Source organism: Camelina sativa, chromosome 2, assembly GCF_030686135.1.
Source record: "Camelina sativa cultivar CO46 ecotype springtype chromosome 2, ASM3068613v1".
NCBI lineage: Eukaryota > Viridiplantae > Streptophyta > Magnoliopsida > Brassicales > Brassicaceae > Camelina > Camelina sativa.
The window spans coordinates 16,954,029-16,972,461 of NC_141881.1; the positions used below are offsets into that span (position 1 = coordinate 16,954,029).

Genomic DNA, 18,433 nt, shown 5'->3' on the forward strand with positions numbered 1-18,433 from the left:
TAACTACTATTAGCTCTTAGACACCAACCAGTGAATTATTGTTTTTGATATTAAGAAAACAAACAAAACAACATTAACACAAACAAGTCCAAAATCAAACCACTCAAGGAAACAAAACCCAACAACTTTTATTTTAGATAACACAAACAAAAGCTCCAAAGAGAGAGTGCAGAAAATGGAATCCAACCATGTCATGCTCAATTCTCATCTGTTGCCAGCGGGATTGAATTCGCCTGCAAACCGAATAGAATTATGTAAGTAAAGTAGGTGAAGACATCCAAAACAGAGGAGAAGTAGTAGCGTGAGTTACACTAACCAGATCACGAAACTTCAAAGAGTAAAACATCTCTAGGTAACGTCGTGTTTCTCTCCTTTCGAGCTTAGACACATGTTTCCAGAATGAATAAACTCCAGCCAGTGTAAGCAGCCTCTCTGAGTACTTCTTCCATGTGTACCTATACATGCACAATCCCTTATAATATCAGCTGGGTGAAGTGATATTAGAGTTCTTTTGTTGAGCCTGTTAAGGAAAAATGGGGCAACCTTTCATAGATTCGCTTGAGCCCTCCTTCAGAGATTTTTACCCAGTGATTCGGATTGGCGTTGCAGGTCTCAAAGAAGCTGACCAGGGTAGTTGCAACCTGGTCTGGATGATATGGGTCAATGTGGAACCCTGAAACTCCATTCTCGATAATCTCTGCTGGTCCACCATGACAAGTAGCAAACGTTGGGAGCCCACAAGTCATTGATTCCACAACTGTAAGCCCAAATGCTTCATAGAAAGCAGGCTGTGGTGTCAAAAGAGAAATATTAGACAGTGGTCTGTAAACCTAACAAAAAGTCCAAGTATATGCGAATTTATTTCATGTTACCTGAACAAAAACACCTTTTGTGTCTGCGATATAACGGTAAAGCTCACCATTTCGGGCACGGTTCATTTGAGCAGCAATCCACCTGACCTGACCATGTAAACCATACTGCTCGATCAGGCTGTGCATCTTTTGTATCTCAGCCATTTCTTCTCTGTCCCTGGACTGATTCACGTCGATGTAGCCACCAACTATAACAAGATTTGCGAGCTCTCTCAGCTTGCTGTTCTTGGCATAGCACTCAACTAGCCCAGTCAAGTTTTTTACTCTGTCAAGTCTTGCCATGGAGAAGATGATTGGCTTTGACTGGTCGCTCAGTAAACCACTGCATCAATACAAGAAGATTGAAACATGCAAGCCAATACCTATATAATGTGGAAAAAGATACGTCATTTTGTATTGCTGAAACAGAATTGTTGTGAAAGGACTTACACATGCTCCTCATTCTGTTCTGCGCTAAAGAGGAGTTCTTCAATTGACTCATGAAGGGCAGTGAGTCTTCTTTCCTTGTCAGCATATGGAAAGTATATGGTCATATCAGCTCCTGGAGAGACTATGTTAAACTTGGAATCAAAGACATCGATTCCATGAACAACTCGGTAAAGACCAGGAAGAGTGAAAGCTGTGTGGCTCTCGTATTGCCCAACATTATTCTTACTGTAACAAAAGCAAAACAGTTTCGGTTGGCATTAAACAAAAATTCCAGAGGCAAGAACATGCAGTTGAATATTGGATGAAATTTTTACCTTCCCGCAATCTCTTGGTATGTGCTGGTGATGATGAAATCGGCATTATTCATGGCAATCAGATCTGCAGTGAACTGACTTGAAAAATGATACTTATCTTCATGGTTTCTCCAGTAAATGTCAGACTCAGGGTACTTGGTTTTCTCTAAAGCATGAGCAATATTACACTGCCTCTCAGATGGTAAAGGAGAGATCAGAACAGAAGTTTACAAGTCTTTTATGAACAACATTGAATTTAAGATTACAGAGACATGTTAGCATAAGAATCATCAACCTGTATCACGCCTAGCTTACTAGCTAACAAAGAAGCAACGAGATTTCCGTCACTGTAGTTGCCAATGATGAGATTTGGTACACCCTGCAACTCTGCAGAAATTTCGTTTGATGCATCCTAGTCACATAGAAGTAAGTCTTAGCTAATATACAGCTGAAAAGGATGATTCTACAACATATGTACAAGTATATTCTTTAGTTCACCCTAACTCTAAGCTAACCCCATCTAAATAAAGTAGCAAAAAGAAAAAAATTAGAGTTTATATAGAAATCTGGCTACTAGTAAGTTCTAACCTCTGCAAAAGTCTCCAGGTATGGCCAGACATCAAACCTCGAGATCCATTTGCGAAGAATGCCTTTTTCAGTCCTAAATGGTATTCGCAGAATGTGTGCGTGTTCTGTACCACTAACTTTTTCTAACCTCTGGTTGCACGTTGTTCCTTTTGCTTCGGGTATCAACCTTGTTACCTTTAGAAGCCAGCAAAGAAACATGAACTTACACTGAAACTTAAAATCCAAAGTTTTAGAATGGAGAAGAACAAAGTAAATAGTCAGTAAGAAAATATACAATGAGAATCTTTGGAATAACATCCAGTCCTTGCTTCTGTATCCTAAGGAGCATTTCATTTTCTAAAGCACGTACTTGATCAAGAATGTACACAACCTGCAAATCTCAACGGTAAAGTATAAAGTTGAATCAACAGAGAACCACCAAGTTACCAGAAATGGAAGATTACGACCAAATCTACCTGTCCACCAGTATCAGGCAGACCCAAGACATTGGCTTGGCCAAAGTAACCATGCGGAGACAAAATCACAACATTGAACACCATAGGAATCCTTCCAAGAAACGTCTCCAAGACGGAAGGATCAGGTGCCTGGAGTATATCCAGAAGGAGATGCACCATTTCTGAAACCTTCTGTGCTGTGTCACCCCACCCCCTTTCAAATCCCAGCCCTTGTAGTCTTCACCAAAGTACATTGTCCAAGAAGGGAAAAGGGCAACATAATTTGTTAGGGAACAAATAAGGAAAAAGAATATGCAGCGAATGACGAAAGAATGAAAGATCTTACTCAAATTCGAATTCAGAGAATGGTGTCGCCAGAGGAAGTTTAGAAAGGAACTCCTCTGCCCTTGCCAAAGCTCCCTGAAGTATGGGGATATTCTGTATTCGATCATTCAACATCATAGGCTGCATTCCACCGAGAGAGTACGGATCAGTGTTATATACTACTTATACAATGTTTATGATATAAACTAAGTTCAAGTGTAGAAAAATACTAACACGGCCATCATGCTTGTGAGTGCGGAGAAACTCAAGCAAAGGCTCCAAGCTTTCTTTGTTTCGAAACATGATTGAGGAGAGGTGACGGTTGAGGAACTGAACCCCATTCCCAATGGATGATGAGCGAGTTGGGCGAGGAAATGTAGCATTGAAAGGTTCAAAATCAAGCTCAAGAAGATAATTTCCATTGGCACTGTCGTAAAAGGTTGACACTTTAAGCATCTAAGCATACACAGAAAAACTTTGCACAAAAGGATTTTACTTACTGGCCATTAACAAGCTCTTCCTTAAACCGAAGATATTCAGAAACAGTTAAATGATCTACGCTCAGCTCGTACACATTCACACGGACATATTCCCTAACACCAGGTCTGGGACGAATAGCCATCGCAACAAATGGAGGCAAAACTATGGCTTCCTGAATGCGAAAACTTATTGTGTATCACACATCAAGAAAACCTCAACCGAAAGGTATAACATAGTCATGAGATTCACCTCTGCAGACTGCAGAACTTTCATGAATGGACTCTTGTTAACATCTTCAGTTGTACCATCAACTTTGACAGTCTTAAGGAACTCATCAATCAGCTGGTGGGACTGCAGTATCCCCTTTCCTTGAGCTACATATCTAAAGATAACAACCAAAATGATTACTATTGAGACTCAATCACAACACACATGCAAAGGAAAACAAACAAACGCAGCTCTATTTTTAGAAGTATTTTGCTTTTCAGGTCTCAAAAGAGAGAGAGAGAGGGTAAAGAAGAGACCTGGAGAAAAGAGAGAGGAGCTCATTGCGTTGAGCAGAGATGGCGTCGTGAACCCATTCACGCATCGTCTCGAACCTACCAGTCGGCATGACTTTTTTTTCTTTTTCTCAGAGGCAAAAACACAAACACTTACAAGGCAAACCCAGAAAACACAAAAGGAGAGGACTTTGTTGAAGAAACCACTCCAGCTTATATATACAAGATCGAAGGAGGAATCCATTTTTTGGGTTACTGGTAACTTGGTGAGAAGTGGCGAAGAAAGATCGACACTTGGCGGCAGAGATAACAGAAAACCATGGGCGAGTTTCATCAGTTTCTTCAACACCACCCACATGTAACGCTTGATTCGACTTAGAGTGTAACGCCCGTAGTGAGTGGTGGGCCTCCGATACATGGTAGCCACGTTCGAATTCGAGATCGCTTTAAACGACGAGCTATGGTTTGTTAACGCATAGTATGAAGAAGAAGAAGACCCGCCAAAGATGGATCTTTGTTTTTTTTTTTTTTTTTAATGCTTTTTCACTTTCATGTTTTGTTATTTCTGATTTCATCCGTATTTATGTTTTTTTTTGTTTTTGTTTTGTTCCATACTCTTTTTTCGTATGTTCTGTTCCTTGAGTTTTGGTTGTTTAAATTGTAGGTGTTTTTTTTTTTTTTGGTCAAACAATTAAATTGCAGGTTTTGATTATTTAATTTGTAGAATTTGTGTTTGCTAAGTTGCAGGTTTGGTTTGTCTAAGCTACATAGATTGTAGGTTTTGGTGAATTAATTAATTTGCAGAATTTGGCTGTCGAAGTTGCAGGTTTTAGATGTCTAAATTGCAGGTTTTGGTTTTGATTTATATAAGTTGCAGATTTGGTTTGAAAAATTTGCAGGTTTTGGTTTTCTAAGTTGATTGCAGGTTTTAAGTGAATTATTTCAGGTTTAGTTGATCTCTCTTTGGTTTTTTTCTTTTGCAAAAGATTTGGCGTTTCTTTCTTTTACATGGTTTCTTATGCTAGGCTCCATGAAGATGATCAGAGAGTCACATTACCACCAGAGTTGCTGGAACAATGTTGTAAGTCTTATTGTCAGTCCTATACACTTGAATCCTACTTATGATGATAATGTTTCAGTGAGAGTTAATGTTGTTATGGTTGCAGAGGAGATATGGCTCCTGAATATGCAATGAGGGGTCACCTAACAGAAAAGGCAGATTTTTACAGCTTCGGTGTGGTGGTAATGTCGCTTTTTAGCTGAAAGAACATCACAAAATAGACTCCAGATGAGGAATGATAAAGGTTTCACTTTAATGCTCAAACAAGTCTCCGACATTAAGGCCAAGCAAGTCGGGAGTTGTAAAGATGCTTGAAGGGGAGCACATCATCAGACCTTGGAGTGTATGGTGCTGACTTGCGCTTCAATCCATCAGCTTTTCCTTCTGATGGCATCATGTCAGATTACGCCGTCCTCTGAATCTACTTATGATCTCATTCACTCAATGATCTGTACTCACTCAATTTTGGTGCAAAGAAAACACATATGTTAGCTAACCAACGGTGCATCACAAATGATTACAATAACTTATCTTACTTTTGACAAGGGGGATAGTTGTTTTACTAGTGTTTGATTTACATGATCAAATTTATTCAATTCAATTTCCACATTTGTTTGTTTCACATTTCACTTTTGGGTGAAGACACTAATTAAAATCTAAGATGAGTTATACTTCCATGAACCACGGCTTAAAACCTAAATTGTTACACTATCAAAGTTGTATACACATATATATTAACAATTTAATTAGACTGAAAACCTAGCACTAACTCATACTTAACTGACGTGAAATGTACAAAAAAAAAAATATATATATATATATATAGAAGTTATCTTTGGGAGGTTTTAAACTATTAAAATAAAAGCAAATGCAGAGCCAATCTTGTACTCTTATGACAATAAAAAAGAAAAAAAGAAAAAGAAAAAAAAGCAAATGCAGAGTTTTTTTTTTTTTTTTAACACTTCATTTTCATTCATTGATTCAGAATCTTAGACAAGAGTTGATACATTAGAATTACACCAACACTAAGCAAATCAAAATACACATCCACAAATTCATAACCTATCAATAAAAAGAACGATAGAAAAGAACCTTTTAAATTGCTTTTAATCATACAAAAAAAATAAAAAATAATAACAATTGCAAAATAGTACTAATATTTAAAAAAAAAAAAAAAAATACAATTACACTCATTTCTCTCAGCCCTAAAAAAAAGCTTCACGCCGTTGTTCTTCTTCTTCCTCTGCTCTCTCTGTCCCAAACTCACAAATCTCCGTCGATTCATCCCTCCCAGGTAAGCTTCTTCACCCAATTTATACTTTCGCATTTGCTTACATTAAACCTAAGTAGAGTTCCCCGATTCATAAACCCTACCTGTTCCCATTAATCAAGATTTAAACCAAACCAGAACCTCTAATTGTTGCTGCAACGTAGAAACACTTAATTTCGAATTCTCTGTATGTATCTTTGAATCTGAATCTGTATTTGAGTTTTTCATTTCTCTCTTCAGTGAAAAAAAAATCTTTGTATCCCTTTTGTCTTAAGAAATAGTGGGATTGATGTTCAATGCTAGGTGAACTTTTCTGAATCATTTTTTTTCCTTGGAACATGATTTTGCTTGAGATTTTTTTGTAGGAAATTCTTAATTAGTTTTTTAAGTGTGATCTTTGTAAGAACAGAAGTAGGATTAAGATAATGAGTAAAACCAATCTTGTCTTTGTAGGATACTAGTTCTTGGCTTATCAAAGTTATTCGTTTGCCTCATTTGAAGTAGTGGCATAAGTTTTGTCTGATAAAGGAGAATATGTAAACGTTAATTCTTGAATCCTTACAAGATGTGATTCTGTCATGGTTTCCTGACTCTGTTTCTGTTTCTTTAGTGCCTTAGTGTCATTAGTGGACTTTAGAAGGTTGATGATTGTTGTTAGTTTTACTAGTTTTTTTGGCAAAGGAGGAACTATTGCATTACATGTCTTTTTGATGAATACTTCTATCATGTGAGGTCTCTCGTTTTTTATTGTTTATATAAGCCGTTTATGTGAAAGAATGTCAAAACTGTTGTGACCTTAGATGATCAAAATAAATTCACGTTTTTTTTTTCTTTTCTTAATATGGTTTCTGCAGATTGTTGCTTCTCGTGTTTATGGTAAGTGTTCATCACTCTGAATCTATATTAATAAACTCTTGATTGTGGCTCTGTTGAATATAGAATAGGGATGTTAAGAATGGGTTTTAACCCGATGGGTACCCGGGACCCATGAAAAGTAAGAGACCCAAAGATATGTTAAAATTTTCTGGGTTTTAAATGGTTCGGGTACCCAATTTGGAAAGTCTTATTCGGGTTTATCTTATCGGGTTATGGGTACCCATGAGACTTAAAAAAAAAAAAATCATATGTGATAAACGATGTCGTTTCTCTTATTTTAGTCAATTGATAACTTAACCCTAAAACTAAAATCCCCAAATCGATTCTCAGCCACCGTAAGTCTCTCTCACTCTCTCAGCCACCGTAAGAAAGTTTTTTTCTGGGTTATACTTCTGTGTCTCCACTTATAGAATAAAAATATGATGAGTTAGTGTTTGAACACATAATTTGAACACATAATTATTGTTCTATTCTGTCTTGGCTGGTTGAATTAGCTAATCAAAGATAACAGGATCAGGTTGTGTAGATATCATATGAATTAGGAAGATCGAGGAAGAATGAACTTGTTTTGTGAATTATGCAAGTGTTCTGTCTCATGATTTCTGAATATTTGTTGTCAAATAATTAGTTCACTTCTGTTGTTTTCTTTGTTAAGTTATAACATGCAACCGCAGCAATGACAATGTAAGCTGAATCTAAGAAATTCAGATCTTTGTTTCTGCAGATTGATCTTCTTAATGAGAAGCTGATCCACTGAAGCCGCTTGAAGATCTGCTTGAACGTGAGGGTCTTTTGACACGAAGGTATTTCCTTTGCTACAACTGATCGATATAAAATATAATTTGTTGGTCAATGATTTTTGCCTTTTAGTAAATTTTGGCCATTTGTTTATATTAAACATTTGTTTTGAGTGGCGTGTGACTGATTTGTTGCCGTTGCATGTATTTTGGTTGACAATGTGATTGAGATTGAGATTATAACATAAACAAAGACACATTGTTTTATAATCTCCGGTTCTCTCATAGTTTGTTTTAATCTTCCTTAGTATGTTTGTTTGTTTTAATCTTCTATATTATAGAACCAGAAATAGAGTTTTTAACGAATCTGATCATAATCTTGACATTTTTGGCTCGGTGCTAGTCAATGGTAATGCTTCTTTCATCATCGCAATTTCTCTCATATTTAGGCAAAGATTTTGGTTATCTGTTTTATTATGTGCCGTTCATAATGATTTTTACATCTGTATTTCTGCCTCCTTGAATCTTAATCTGTATTTGTGTTTTTCATTTTCTCTCTTCAGATTCAGTGAAAAAAAAATGGCTTTTTGCAATAAGCTAAGCCGTCTCGTGAGGCAGAGTGAGAACGCTTCCATGATTGGGTCTATCAGGTCTTTCTCTGCTGAGGCCACTCACCATAGATACCACCAGGAGACTCACAACTTTCTTGAGCCAGAAAGCTATATTGGTAGCTGGGAAGCTCCAAAGGATCCGAAAGACGCAGAGAGGAAGCTTGCACAACTTAGGAGAGATTATGCAAAGAAAGTTACAGTGTATCGTAAAGAGTACATTCATGAGATTGAGATGCTTCGTGTTGAGAAGCAGGCTAAGGATGAGGCTAGGTTGTTGGCTGAACGAGCTGCTAATGAGGAGAGGAGACGGTTGAAGGCTGAGGCTGCTAAGGTTAGGGCTGAGGAACGTAAGATTGCTGATGAAGAGTTCAGGCAAACCCTGGTGAGTTCTCACTTCCTCTGTTCTCAATTCTTTTCTTCCTTGTATAGGAACTGTGATGGATGTTGAATCAACTAGTTAGTTTAGTGTGAGATGATTCTTGGAGAAATGAGGAAAAGGGTGGGTCTGGATAAGCTTTGTCTGGCATATGGGGAAACAAAGTGTTGTTTCCTCTTGAAATTTTGGGAACTTTGCCTAGTTGTGGTTTAAGGTGTAGTAATATATAAAAGGGTGTTTGTGATTTGAAGAGAAAAAAACTTTGGAGTATAGCTGGAGATGTATAATTAATTAAGAGCTTGGATAATCGTTGCTTAGAAGTTGAGATTTTTCTATGAATCCTGTAATCATCATGGTCTCTCTACAGTAGTTGTTGTTGTTGTGGTTCCAGCTTTGGAATCTTGCCTGTATCAAACATAAGATAGGTTTCGATGCTTGATCTTGATGCTTTCTCAGTGGGAATGTGGGAGGGCAGTGAAACTTATTAGTTAGAAGCTTCATTTGTTCGAGCTTGTAGGTAGATGAAACATTGTACACGCACACATTTGCCAAAATAGTGTCTACTGACTGATAAAATTGATTTCACGTACTTGTTTCTGCAAATTGACTGAGAAGTGTACACAATCCCTGGTTTCTGATTCTTGTTTGAGTTCCTCATTTCTCTTGGTCACACAGCCTTGGAGCAGTAATGGTCATAGTGTTTTCCTTAGACCTGTTGATTTATATAGACCTGTCTTTTGTGTATAATAAATTGTAGATGAAAGAAAGAGCGGAGAAGCTAGAGATCTGGAAGATGATGGGTATAAAAAGGGAAGAGAAGATCAAAGAGAGAAAGAAGCTACTACATGAGCAGAGTTCATTGTGGATCGAGCCAAAGGAACTGGAGAGGAAGATTACAGAAGCCTTGGTTGACACCATTGTTCTTTAAACCAAAAGCTTCTCTTCTTTTGAATCTTTGTTTTAAGGGAAGATCACTTTAGTCCCTTTTGTTGAAAGACAACTCTTTTCCTTCTTCTTCTTCAGATAGACAAAGAAAGGCAAAGGCTGTGTTTAGCCGTTTTGCATTACGCACATAATTCGGATAAAAACTTGAAATACGTCTTCTGAACCGATCTCTTGTTTGTGGTTTTGATGTCGTCATGTATGGTGGTTAATAAGAACATCTGTCCATTAATTTGAATCTTTCATTGATTTTTAATAACACAACGTGAGTAGTATTATAACTAATGAGCCTTGGCCCAATATCAAGTAATGGGCTTAGTAGACCTCTATCAGCATGAAATGTTTTCGTAATTATATAGAGACATAGAGGCAATAGTGTAATTTTATGGCTAGGAGAAAACACTCGAGTTCTCTTCGTCGTCTTTTGCCTCTGCGGCGATGAAGAGAAGAGAAAATCATAGCAACTGGGCGGAGCTTCCGCCGGAGTTGACGTCTTTAATTCTTCTCCGTCTAAGCACGATTGAGATACTCCACGTCGCTCAGAAGGTGTGCAGCTCGTGGCGACGCGTATGTAAAAAGACCCATCGATGTGGACCAAAATCGATGCGACGTGAATCCCAGAAAACTTCGAAGCTTGGAGGTTCGACCTCGAGAACATGTGCCTTAACGCCGTTGATCTTAGCCGTGGAGGCTTGCTGGAGATCAACATTAAGAACTTCGGGAGCGATTCTCTCCTTACCTACGTCGCCGATAGGTTCTTTCTTTCTTCAAATCCCTAAAACTCACAAAATTTTCTGATAATGTTAAGGCTTGAGATCTTTTAATTATAGTAAGCCTCTCAAATGCTGTGTTGTCTAGGGTTTGAGTTATATGAAATGCCCCCAAATTGTGTTTGAGTTTGTTCCTAAGTGTTGTTGATAAAAGGTAGTAGGAAAGAAGGTTGTTGTGTTGTTCTTATAAGCAGTTATAATAACTCTTTATCTGATATGCAGATCAAGTAATCTTAGACGCCTTGGAGTTGTTGACTGTGGTGAACAAGTAACCGGCTATGGGATTCTCGAAGCTGTTGTGAAGCTCCCATTGCTTGAAGAACTCGAGATTTCTTCAGACTCGTTTATCTGAGGATGGGATTTGAAAGCTGTATGCCAGTCTTGTCCAAATCTGAGGACGTTGATGATAATAAGGCTGTTAAAGCTTAAAGTCTCGGATTACTTGGTGGAATCTGGCGATGGTATTGCGCTAGTGCAATCGCTGATACAATGCCTAGTCTTCGCCACCTCCAGCTTCTAGGGAACGGATTATCAGACGCTGGTTTAAATGCCATTCTTGACAATTTTCAAAACCTAGAACATCTTGATATACGTTGTCGGTGTTTCAACGTTTACCTGCCTGGGGGTCTAGAGAAGCAGTGTTACGATAGGTTCAAAGAAGGCTATGATTACTCATATGATGACAGCGACAAAAATGATGACAGCGAGCAGGAGTACGTCGACGACATGCAACTATCATTCTGACTCGTAGTATTATGACTAAACAAGGATAAGCGCGGTGAAGAATGCAGTGACAAGTTGTACTGACTGGTTATCAACTTGTTCATGTCCTCTTTTCAGTAACTAGTTTCAGTGGATGTCTGTCTGTGTCCCTCTTTTACCTTAGTGTTAGCTTTTGAGTTCGAGCGTGTGAATTACTCGCCAGATATAGCATGTTTCTTTCAGCGCAAGTCACAAACTTCTTATAAGAACATCGCCTTCTTGTCGGGTTAATAAGGATTAGCCTAATTACTAATAGTGCTCAATCTTTGCAACGTTTACACATTCTCTCGTGTCGACACCAACGTTTTACACATTCTTCGTCAATTTCTACCTTAGCATAATCCATGGTGTCAACATCGACGCCTAGCACGTTTCTCGTCAATGCCGATGGTGAAACGATTGTTACAATGTCATCAACGTCTGCAAAAACATCATCAAATGTACTAGCTGCAAACTTGAGTTTGAACAAGATCCGGTTAGATTTATATTCTGTTAATAGTAACAGAATTAAGGATAATTGGTTTTATATATTCAAAGAATTAATCGATCCCTCGCCCATGTAAACTTTATTTGTTACAGTATTTTGCAGAAACATTGTTATGAAAACAAAATTGAAATATCTGACGTAATAAAACAATGTACAAAACAAAATTGAACTATATCATATCATATCAGTAACTTTGATGAAATGAAAATAGAAACAGAAGAAAACATAAAAGGGAAGAAAAAGAAGAAGACAAAAAGTGACAGGCTGGCAAAATTAGTCATTCAGCTTATTTCACTGTCAGCCACATGGCATTTTTTTTTTTTTTTTGAGACTTTCCCTTCTCTTCCCCACAGTTCCCTTTTTTTTTTTTTGGGTATTCTCAAAAATGCCCTTTTTTCCATATCCCTTTTTAAAATACCCCTTTATGTTGACGATTTTTAAAACTACCCCTTTTTATATACAAAATGACCAAATTACCCTTTATTGAGTGACAGCAAGAATGTACAGTCATCAAAATCGAAAATATTTTCCTACCAAAAAAATTTCCCGCCAAAATATTTTTTTTCCTGCCAAAATCGAAAATTTTTCCCGCCAAAAAAAAAATTTTCCCGCCAAAATCGAAAATTTTTCCCACCAAAAAATATTGAAATTTATACCTTTTAAAAACATTGTAAACGCTTTTAAAAAACTTTTAAAAGTGTTTACAAGGTTTTTAAAAGGTTTTTAAGCACATTGTAAACGCTTTTAAAAACCTTGTAAATGTTTTTAAAAGGTTTTTAAACACCTTGTAAATGCTTTTAGTTTTTAAAAGCATTTACAAGGTGTTTAAAAACCTTTTAAAACCCTTTTAAAAATCTTATAAAAACTTTTACAAGGTTTTTAAAAACATTGTAAAAGCGTTTACAAGGTGTTTAAAAACCTTTTAAAAATCTTTTTAAAAACCATTTGAAAACCTTTTTAAAACCTTTTAAAAACCTTTTAAAAACCTTTTAAAAACCTTTTAAAACCTTTTAAAAATCTTGTAAAAGCTTTTACAAGTTGTTTAAAAAACCTTTTAAAACTCTTTAAAAAATCTTGTAAAAGCCTTTACAAGGTGTTTATAAGGCTTTTATAAGGTAGAAACCTTATAAAACCTTTTAAAAACCTTGTAAATTTTTTTTTGCGGAAAAAATTTTGGCGGGAAAATTTTTTTGTCGAAATTTTTTATCTCAAAAAATTTTTGGCGGGAAAATTTTTTCGAAAAATTTTTGGCGGGAAAATATGTCGGAAATTTTTTGGCGGGACAATTTGTTTTTCTTTTTATTGAATAAAATAATTTTCATCTAAGGGTAAAATGGTCATTAAAAATTAAAAGAGAGCAAAAATAAAAATGGCCAGAAAAGAGGGTATTTTTGAAAAGGGGTATATCAAAAAGGGCATTTTTAACAAATTCTGTTTTTTTTTTCTTAATATTCCCACATTTACTATATAGTATATACATTCAAACTTTACTCATTTTCATTCTCTTGTTTTTCTTGGTTTTCTTTTAAACCTTATCTTGTTTTATATAATATTTTTATTCAAAATTTGATATTCTTGGCACAAAAAGTAATATATCTATATCAATTTTTTAATCTTTTGATGTTTTTTACTTAAAGATCAGATTACTAAAATGAGATATTAAGTTGATTACAGTAAAATATAAAAAATTAATAATTAAACAATAATTAGAAATAAGATATTTAAATATGATAATAATTGATTAGTCTTTTTTTAACATCTTCATTTTTTAATAATTTGAATACAATAATACAAATGTATCAATGACCTTACAGATTGAAACTCTACATACCATACAACCAATATTTAAGGACACAACACAAAAGTGAAAAACATATCGTTTTTGTTATAAATAAGCCTTAAATGTCAACAGATTAATCAATCTGTTATTTTCTTTCATCGTCTTTGTTGTCGGTCTATTTTGATCTTTTTGTTGGGCTGTCTCTTCTGTTATGTAGCACTAAAACTTGTTTTGAAAATCAAAGGCTTGTGATCCATCAGTTACATCGCTAACCATACAAACATTTCCATCTCCGGCGCTAGGCGATGGTACTATATTGGCTGTAAATATCACTCATGATAAATCCATAATATTGATTCCTTTGTTGATATTCTTCAATGGCCAGAATTGAAAAGTTCGGGTAAGTTCTTCAGATGACTTCGATAAAAGGTCATTTGGTAGATGTAACGGTTGGTGATTCTTTTTGTTCCCTTGGTAGAAGATAAACTGTCTCCAAAACCACTGAAACATAGAGAATGGAAATAAATCATCATCAAACTTTTTCCTTGCCTTTAGATGTGAGTGAAAGAGGCCCATAACCACTGAGCAGAGATGGAGATGGTGTTTAATGATAAGTTCTTGCCGAGTCTTGAAGTCGCCATCAGTTGAGTCACCGGGATCCCAGATCCAACATTGTAAATCACCTCTCAAAAATAAGTTTATGTCGAAACAAAGTCGACAATACATATGAGAACCGATTTCAATCATAGAACAAAGAGAATCGCTTGAACAGACCTTCAGCGGATAGGCATCCACACACCACCAATAAACTCGTCCTATTGTGGTCGGAATGAATCTCATCCTAAAGGAGAGGAAAATTATGAAAAATTGAAAAAAGAAGGCCAACGAATTTGCATAAATCATTGGCAAATTATTAGAGATTTATATATAGAACATGAAATTGAAAATTGAAAACAAAAGAGAAACACCGACCCACGTCAAGGAGTTAAAACTTAACACTTACTTCACATTTACTTCGGTTAAATCAATATTTTTAAAAAAGTTAAAGATATTGTCAATAAAATAAGTAAATCCAAGATATATTATATATATATAATTTATGATGCCAGAATCACAGTTTACTATTCTATATATTCCCTCAGTTTCAATATATTAGATATGTTAGGCTTTTTTTTGTCAAGTTTCTGTACACTTTTTATATTAATTTGATAATTTTGACTATTTAAAATTTTTAGTATTTTTCTATTGATTGAATTTAGTTAAATGTTATAATATTTTTATTTTTTTTTATCTTTGTGTGTTTAGCTAAAAGAACTTATAGATTAATTTGGAACAGAAGGAATATCTTAAATGTGAAAAGAATTAGACACTATAGCAAATTCGGATCAGATATTGATCGGAAAACTCTGAATATCCAATATTTTTTTTGGATTTCAAATTTTAAATATTTTTCCGTTCCTAAACATCTAGAGTTCTAGACCATAACACTATGACATCATATTGACGACGACAAAACAATGAAAAAGACATAATAAAACCAAAAACATTAGAAAAAAAAAAATCAAACACTAAAAAAACAATTTCTTATCTAAAAAAAGTTACAAAAAGAAAACCAAACACATGCACTCTCTAAATAAAAGACAAAAAAAATCAATTTCAGACAACCATTTTTATTTTTTCTTTACGAAGACAAGCAAAAAAAAAAAAGAGGTCGTTTTCTCTCTCTCTCTCTCGGCCGGTGAATGAGAAGATCTGTCGGCGATAATACGTTACGATTCTTCTTCTTCATTCTTTGTAGCCAAAAGAAAAAAAAAATGGTAGTAATTGCAAATTAGTGGAAATTAATGATAAAATTTATAACACATTAAATTAAAATATAATATTTTTATTTTTCATTTACCATTTGGTTGTCTTTTCCTTAATATGCTCAATAATTTATAAAGTCTTAAAATGCTAATACCCCCATAAATAAAGGCTGTCATTTGGGGTTAATTTTGCATCTTTTTTAAAAAAATATTTTTCTTTTTAATGTAATTATTCTGTACTATAAAATATCATAATTTGTCTTTTATTCTATCATTTTATACTGTTTGCTCAATCATCATCATAAAAAAAAAAAAAAGAGCTTCTTCTGTTCTGTGTTGTTGTTCTCTCTGTGGTCATCATAACTCTTCTCCTTCTTCTTTCTTTCCTTCACTCCCTTCTTCTTCGCTCTTTCTCTCACTGTCGGGTTACATTTGGGCGCGAAAAGTTCTCCCCTTTTTCCCCTGCCTTTTTCTCTGACAGCTTTTCTTTTGTGTTTTTTTTCGTTACAACTAAAGATGATGCCAGTAAGTACGTCTTCTTATTATTTTGGTTTAGTTCTTAACTCTCCTTGTCCTTTGCTGTCTTGTCCGAAATTTCCTTGATCGAGACGAAGCTTCGAAACTCGAATCCAATTCGCTTTCTGGGTCTTGGTCATTTCTCCGGATCCGTTTGAGAAATGATTCCTTTTGTTATCTATTTATTAGAATCGAACCCAATTTATGTTTATCGTATTCGGATCTGAATTTTGGTAGCTCTTAGTAAGAGTTTTATGTTTTGTTTTTTTTTTTTTGCAGGTGGAACTAGTTTTGTTGCTGGCATTGAGCTGTGTGATTCCGATTTACGGCGGCGTATGTGATCAGAAACCGAAGATGAGAGAACACATTATGAGAATTACGGAGTTTGGTGCTGTGGGAGATGGTAAAACGTTGAACACACTTGCTTTTCAGAATGCTGTCTTCTCTCTTAAGTCTTATGCCGATAAAGGTGGTGCTCAGCTTTTTGTTCCTCCCGGACGCTGGCTCACTGGTAGTTTCAATCTCACTAGTCATATTACTCTATTTCTCGACAAAGACGCCGTCATACTTGCCTCCCAGGTATGTCTGTATGTTCTACGCCTCTTTTGTCTTATGTTTTTGATCATTCTATTGTGTGTGTGTGTGTGTGTGCCTCTCTTTGTCTTAAGATCAGAGTTTGTGTGTGGCTTAACTACTCCATAGAACTTTCTGGTTAGCTTTAGAGATTCATGTCTTTTCCTGATGGAGTAGATTTTGATGTGTAGAAAACCCCAAATTTGGTGAACTAGGCATTGTGGCTTAGGATGATCTCTAGCTCCATTTACAATACTGCCTGAGTGATTCAAAATGTCGTAGCTATGTACCATGGTCTGCATTGTTACCAATCAGAACATTTGTGTCTTTTGGTTCTTACCTCGAACAAAAAATCTGTATATAGGATCCATCGCATTGGCAAGTAGTGGATCCATTACCGTCATATGGACAGGGCGTTGATCTACCAGGGAAGAGATACCTGAGTTTGATAAACGGTGATACGCTACATGATGTAATAATAACAGGTAATAATAATACATGATTTGATCTTTTCATTTTTATTTTGTTTGTCAATGCTAATGTTCCATATTTTTCGGTCTTAGGTGATAATGGTACTATAGATGGACAAGGCCTGGTTTGGTGGGATCGGTTCAATACCAATTCTTTAGAGTACAGTCGCCCTCACCTCATCGAGCTTGTCTCTTCCGAAAATGTCTTTGTCTCAAATCTTACGTTCTTGAATGCTCCTGCTTATACTATCCATTCGGTTTATTCTAAGTAAGCATCAGTTTGAAAATGCCTCACTTATAATTGTTAGCTCCTTTGGTTTTGAAAAATTTGGTAAACTCTTTAACTCTGGTCACTGATCTTTTGCAGCAATGTATACATTCATAATGTAACAGCTAACACTTCTCCTGAATCTCCTTATACCATCGGCATTGTCCCAGGTTAGTTGTTATGAATGATCCCAACAAGACAGCTGATGCATAAATAGGTGTTTAAACAATTGTTGCAGCACTAGAATCTCATACTGTTTGTTTTCTATTTTTTTTTTCTTTCAGATTCTACTGTAAATGTGTGTATCCAAGATTCTACCATCAACATGGGTTATGATGCAATTTCCCTTAAAAGCGGTTGGGACCAATACGGTATTTCGTATGCAAGAGCTACTGCAAACGTTGAGATAAGAAACGTTCACCTCGGAGGAGCTTATGGTTCCTCCATTTCCTTTGGTAGTGAAATGTCTGGTGGCATATCTGATGTCGAGGTCAAAGATGTTCACATACACAACTCGTTAACCGGGATTGCCTTTAGAACAACAAAAGGAAGAGGAGGTTACATAAAAGAGATTGATATCTCCAACGTCCATATGGTTAACGTTGGTACTGCGTTTATAGCCAACGGTAGCTTCGGCACTCATCCGGATTCTGGTTTCGACGAAAATGCTTTCCCGCTCGTGAGTCACATCAGATTACATGACATTGTAGGAGAAAACATCAGCATCGCCGGGGGTTTCTTTGGAACCAAAGAGTCTCCTTTCACTTCGATCATCTTATCGAACATCTCTCTGTCGATCAAGAACTCGGATTCTCCTGTTGATTCTTGGCAATGCTCGTATGTTGACGGGTCATCAGAATCCGTAGTCCCTGAACCATGCCCTGAGCTAAAGAGTTTTGATAGTGACTATGGTAGAGCTGAGTCCTTATGAGAGTCAGCTCCGCATGATTCATATTTGTTTTTTTAAGATAGCTAAAAAAGGTCAGATTCTTTCTTTTTCTTTATTCCCCTCCCCATCCAATAAACCACAGTGTGTAGAATTTAACCTGTTCAAAATTCCCCCCTCCATTGTTTGGTGTTGTTGCAGCTTGTGAGATTTTATATAATCTTGTACAGGTTCATTTCTTCATTCATGTGTGTAGTAATCAAAGAAAATTTTGTTCAAATCTTTATTTTGTTGTAATTGGGCTTATTTAGAAAGCCCAGCCCA

At 35.9% G+C, this 18,433-nt stretch overlaps 4 protein-coding genes and 1 long non-coding RNA gene across 11 annotated transcripts; 4 read left to right on the plus strand and 1 right to left on the minus strand.

Moving 5' to 3' along the window:
• Nucleotides 1-31: 31 nt before the first annotated feature.
• On the minus strand, nt 32-4,548 carry LOC104723601 (sucrose synthase 2). Of its 3 annotated transcripts, none has more exons than XR_015580019.1 (15): nt 3,945-4,487; nt 3,670-3,802; nt 3,441-3,592; nt 3,175-3,367; nt 2,963-3,081; nt 2,638-2,854; nt 2,457-2,552; nt 2,183-2,356; nt 1,890-2,006; nt 1,616-1,782; nt 1,302-1,522; nt 873-1,194; nt 544-788; nt 317-455; nt 32-233 (listed from the first exon to the last, which is right to left on the minus strand). XR_015580019.1 is itself a non-coding variant. In XM_010441988.3 (15 exons), the coding sequence occupies exons 1-15, from the start codon at nt 4,031-4,033 to the stop codon at nt 198-200; spliced, it is 2,424 nt and encodes an 807-aa protein (XP_010440290.1). In that variant the 5' UTR covers nt 4,034-4,548; the 3' UTR covers nt 32-197. The 3 variants fall into 3 exon arrangements, 2 of the variants coding, with proteins under 2 accessions (XP_010440290.1, XP_087340542.1); XM_010441988.3 differs by having other exon boundaries at nt 1,302-1,526; nt 3,945-4,548; XM_087484416.1 differs by having other exon boundaries at nt 1,302-1,526; nt 3,670-3,827; nt 4,074-4,179.
• Nucleotides 4,514-5,589, plus strand: LOC109128497 (uncharacterized). The gene is made up of 3 exons (XR_015580021.1): nt 4,514-4,866; nt 4,946-5,001; nt 5,087-5,589. It is a non-coding gene; the product is annotated as an uncharacterized LOC109128497 (long non-coding RNA).
• Nucleotides 5,590-6,082: 493 nt separating this feature from the next.
• Nucleotides 6,083-10,030, plus strand: LOC104723609 (uncharacterized). 4 transcript variants are annotated; one of them, XM_010442006.3, is made up of 5 exons: nt 6,147-6,274; nt 7,105-7,126; nt 7,851-7,929; nt 8,427-8,856; nt 9,608-10,030. In XM_010442006.3, exons 4-5 carry the CDS (start codon nt 8,443-8,445, stop codon nt 9,776-9,778), a joined length of 585 nt encoding a protein of 194 aa, XP_010440308.1. In that variant the 5' UTR covers nt 6,147-6,274; nt 7,105-7,126; nt 7,851-7,929; nt 8,427-8,442; the 3' UTR covers nt 9,779-10,030. The 4 variants fall into 4 exon arrangements, with proteins under 4 accessions (XP_010440302.1, XP_010440308.1, XP_010440321.1 ...); XM_010442000.3 differs by lacking the exon at nt 7,105-7,126 and having other exon boundaries at nt 6,083-6,274; XM_010442019.3 differs by lacking the exons at nt 6,147-6,274; nt 7,105-7,126 and adding an exon at nt 7,379-7,461.
• A 150-nt stretch (nt 10,031-10,180) lies between these two features.
• LOC104723641 (putative F-box/LRR-repeat protein 9) lies at nt 10,181-11,555 on the plus strand. The gene is given in 4 exon segments (XM_010442035.2): nt 10,181-10,365; nt 10,368-10,546; nt 10,785-11,034; nt 11,037-11,555. Coding segments are annotated over 4 exon segments (834 nt in total). The 5' UTR covers nt 10,181-10,230; the 3' UTR covers nt 11,307-11,555.
• A 4,089-nt stretch (nt 11,556-15,644) lies between these two features.
• LOC104723650 (putative polygalacturonase) lies at nt 15,645-18,389 on the plus strand. Of its 2 annotated transcripts, none has more exons than XM_010442045.3 (6): nt 15,645-15,921; nt 16,192-16,491; nt 16,850-16,970; nt 17,049-17,223; nt 17,323-17,393; nt 17,508-18,389. In XM_010442045.3, the coding sequence occupies exons 1-6, from the start codon at nt 15,913-15,915 to the stop codon at nt 18,152-18,154; spliced, it is 1,323 nt and encodes a 440-aa protein (XP_010440347.1). In that variant the 5' UTR covers nt 15,645-15,912; the 3' UTR covers nt 18,155-18,389. The 2 variants fall into 2 exon arrangements, with proteins under 2 accessions (XP_010440347.1, XP_010440353.1); XM_010442051.3 differs by having other exon boundaries at nt 15,670-15,925.
• The last annotated feature ends 44 nt before the right edge of the window (nt 18,390-18,433 follow it).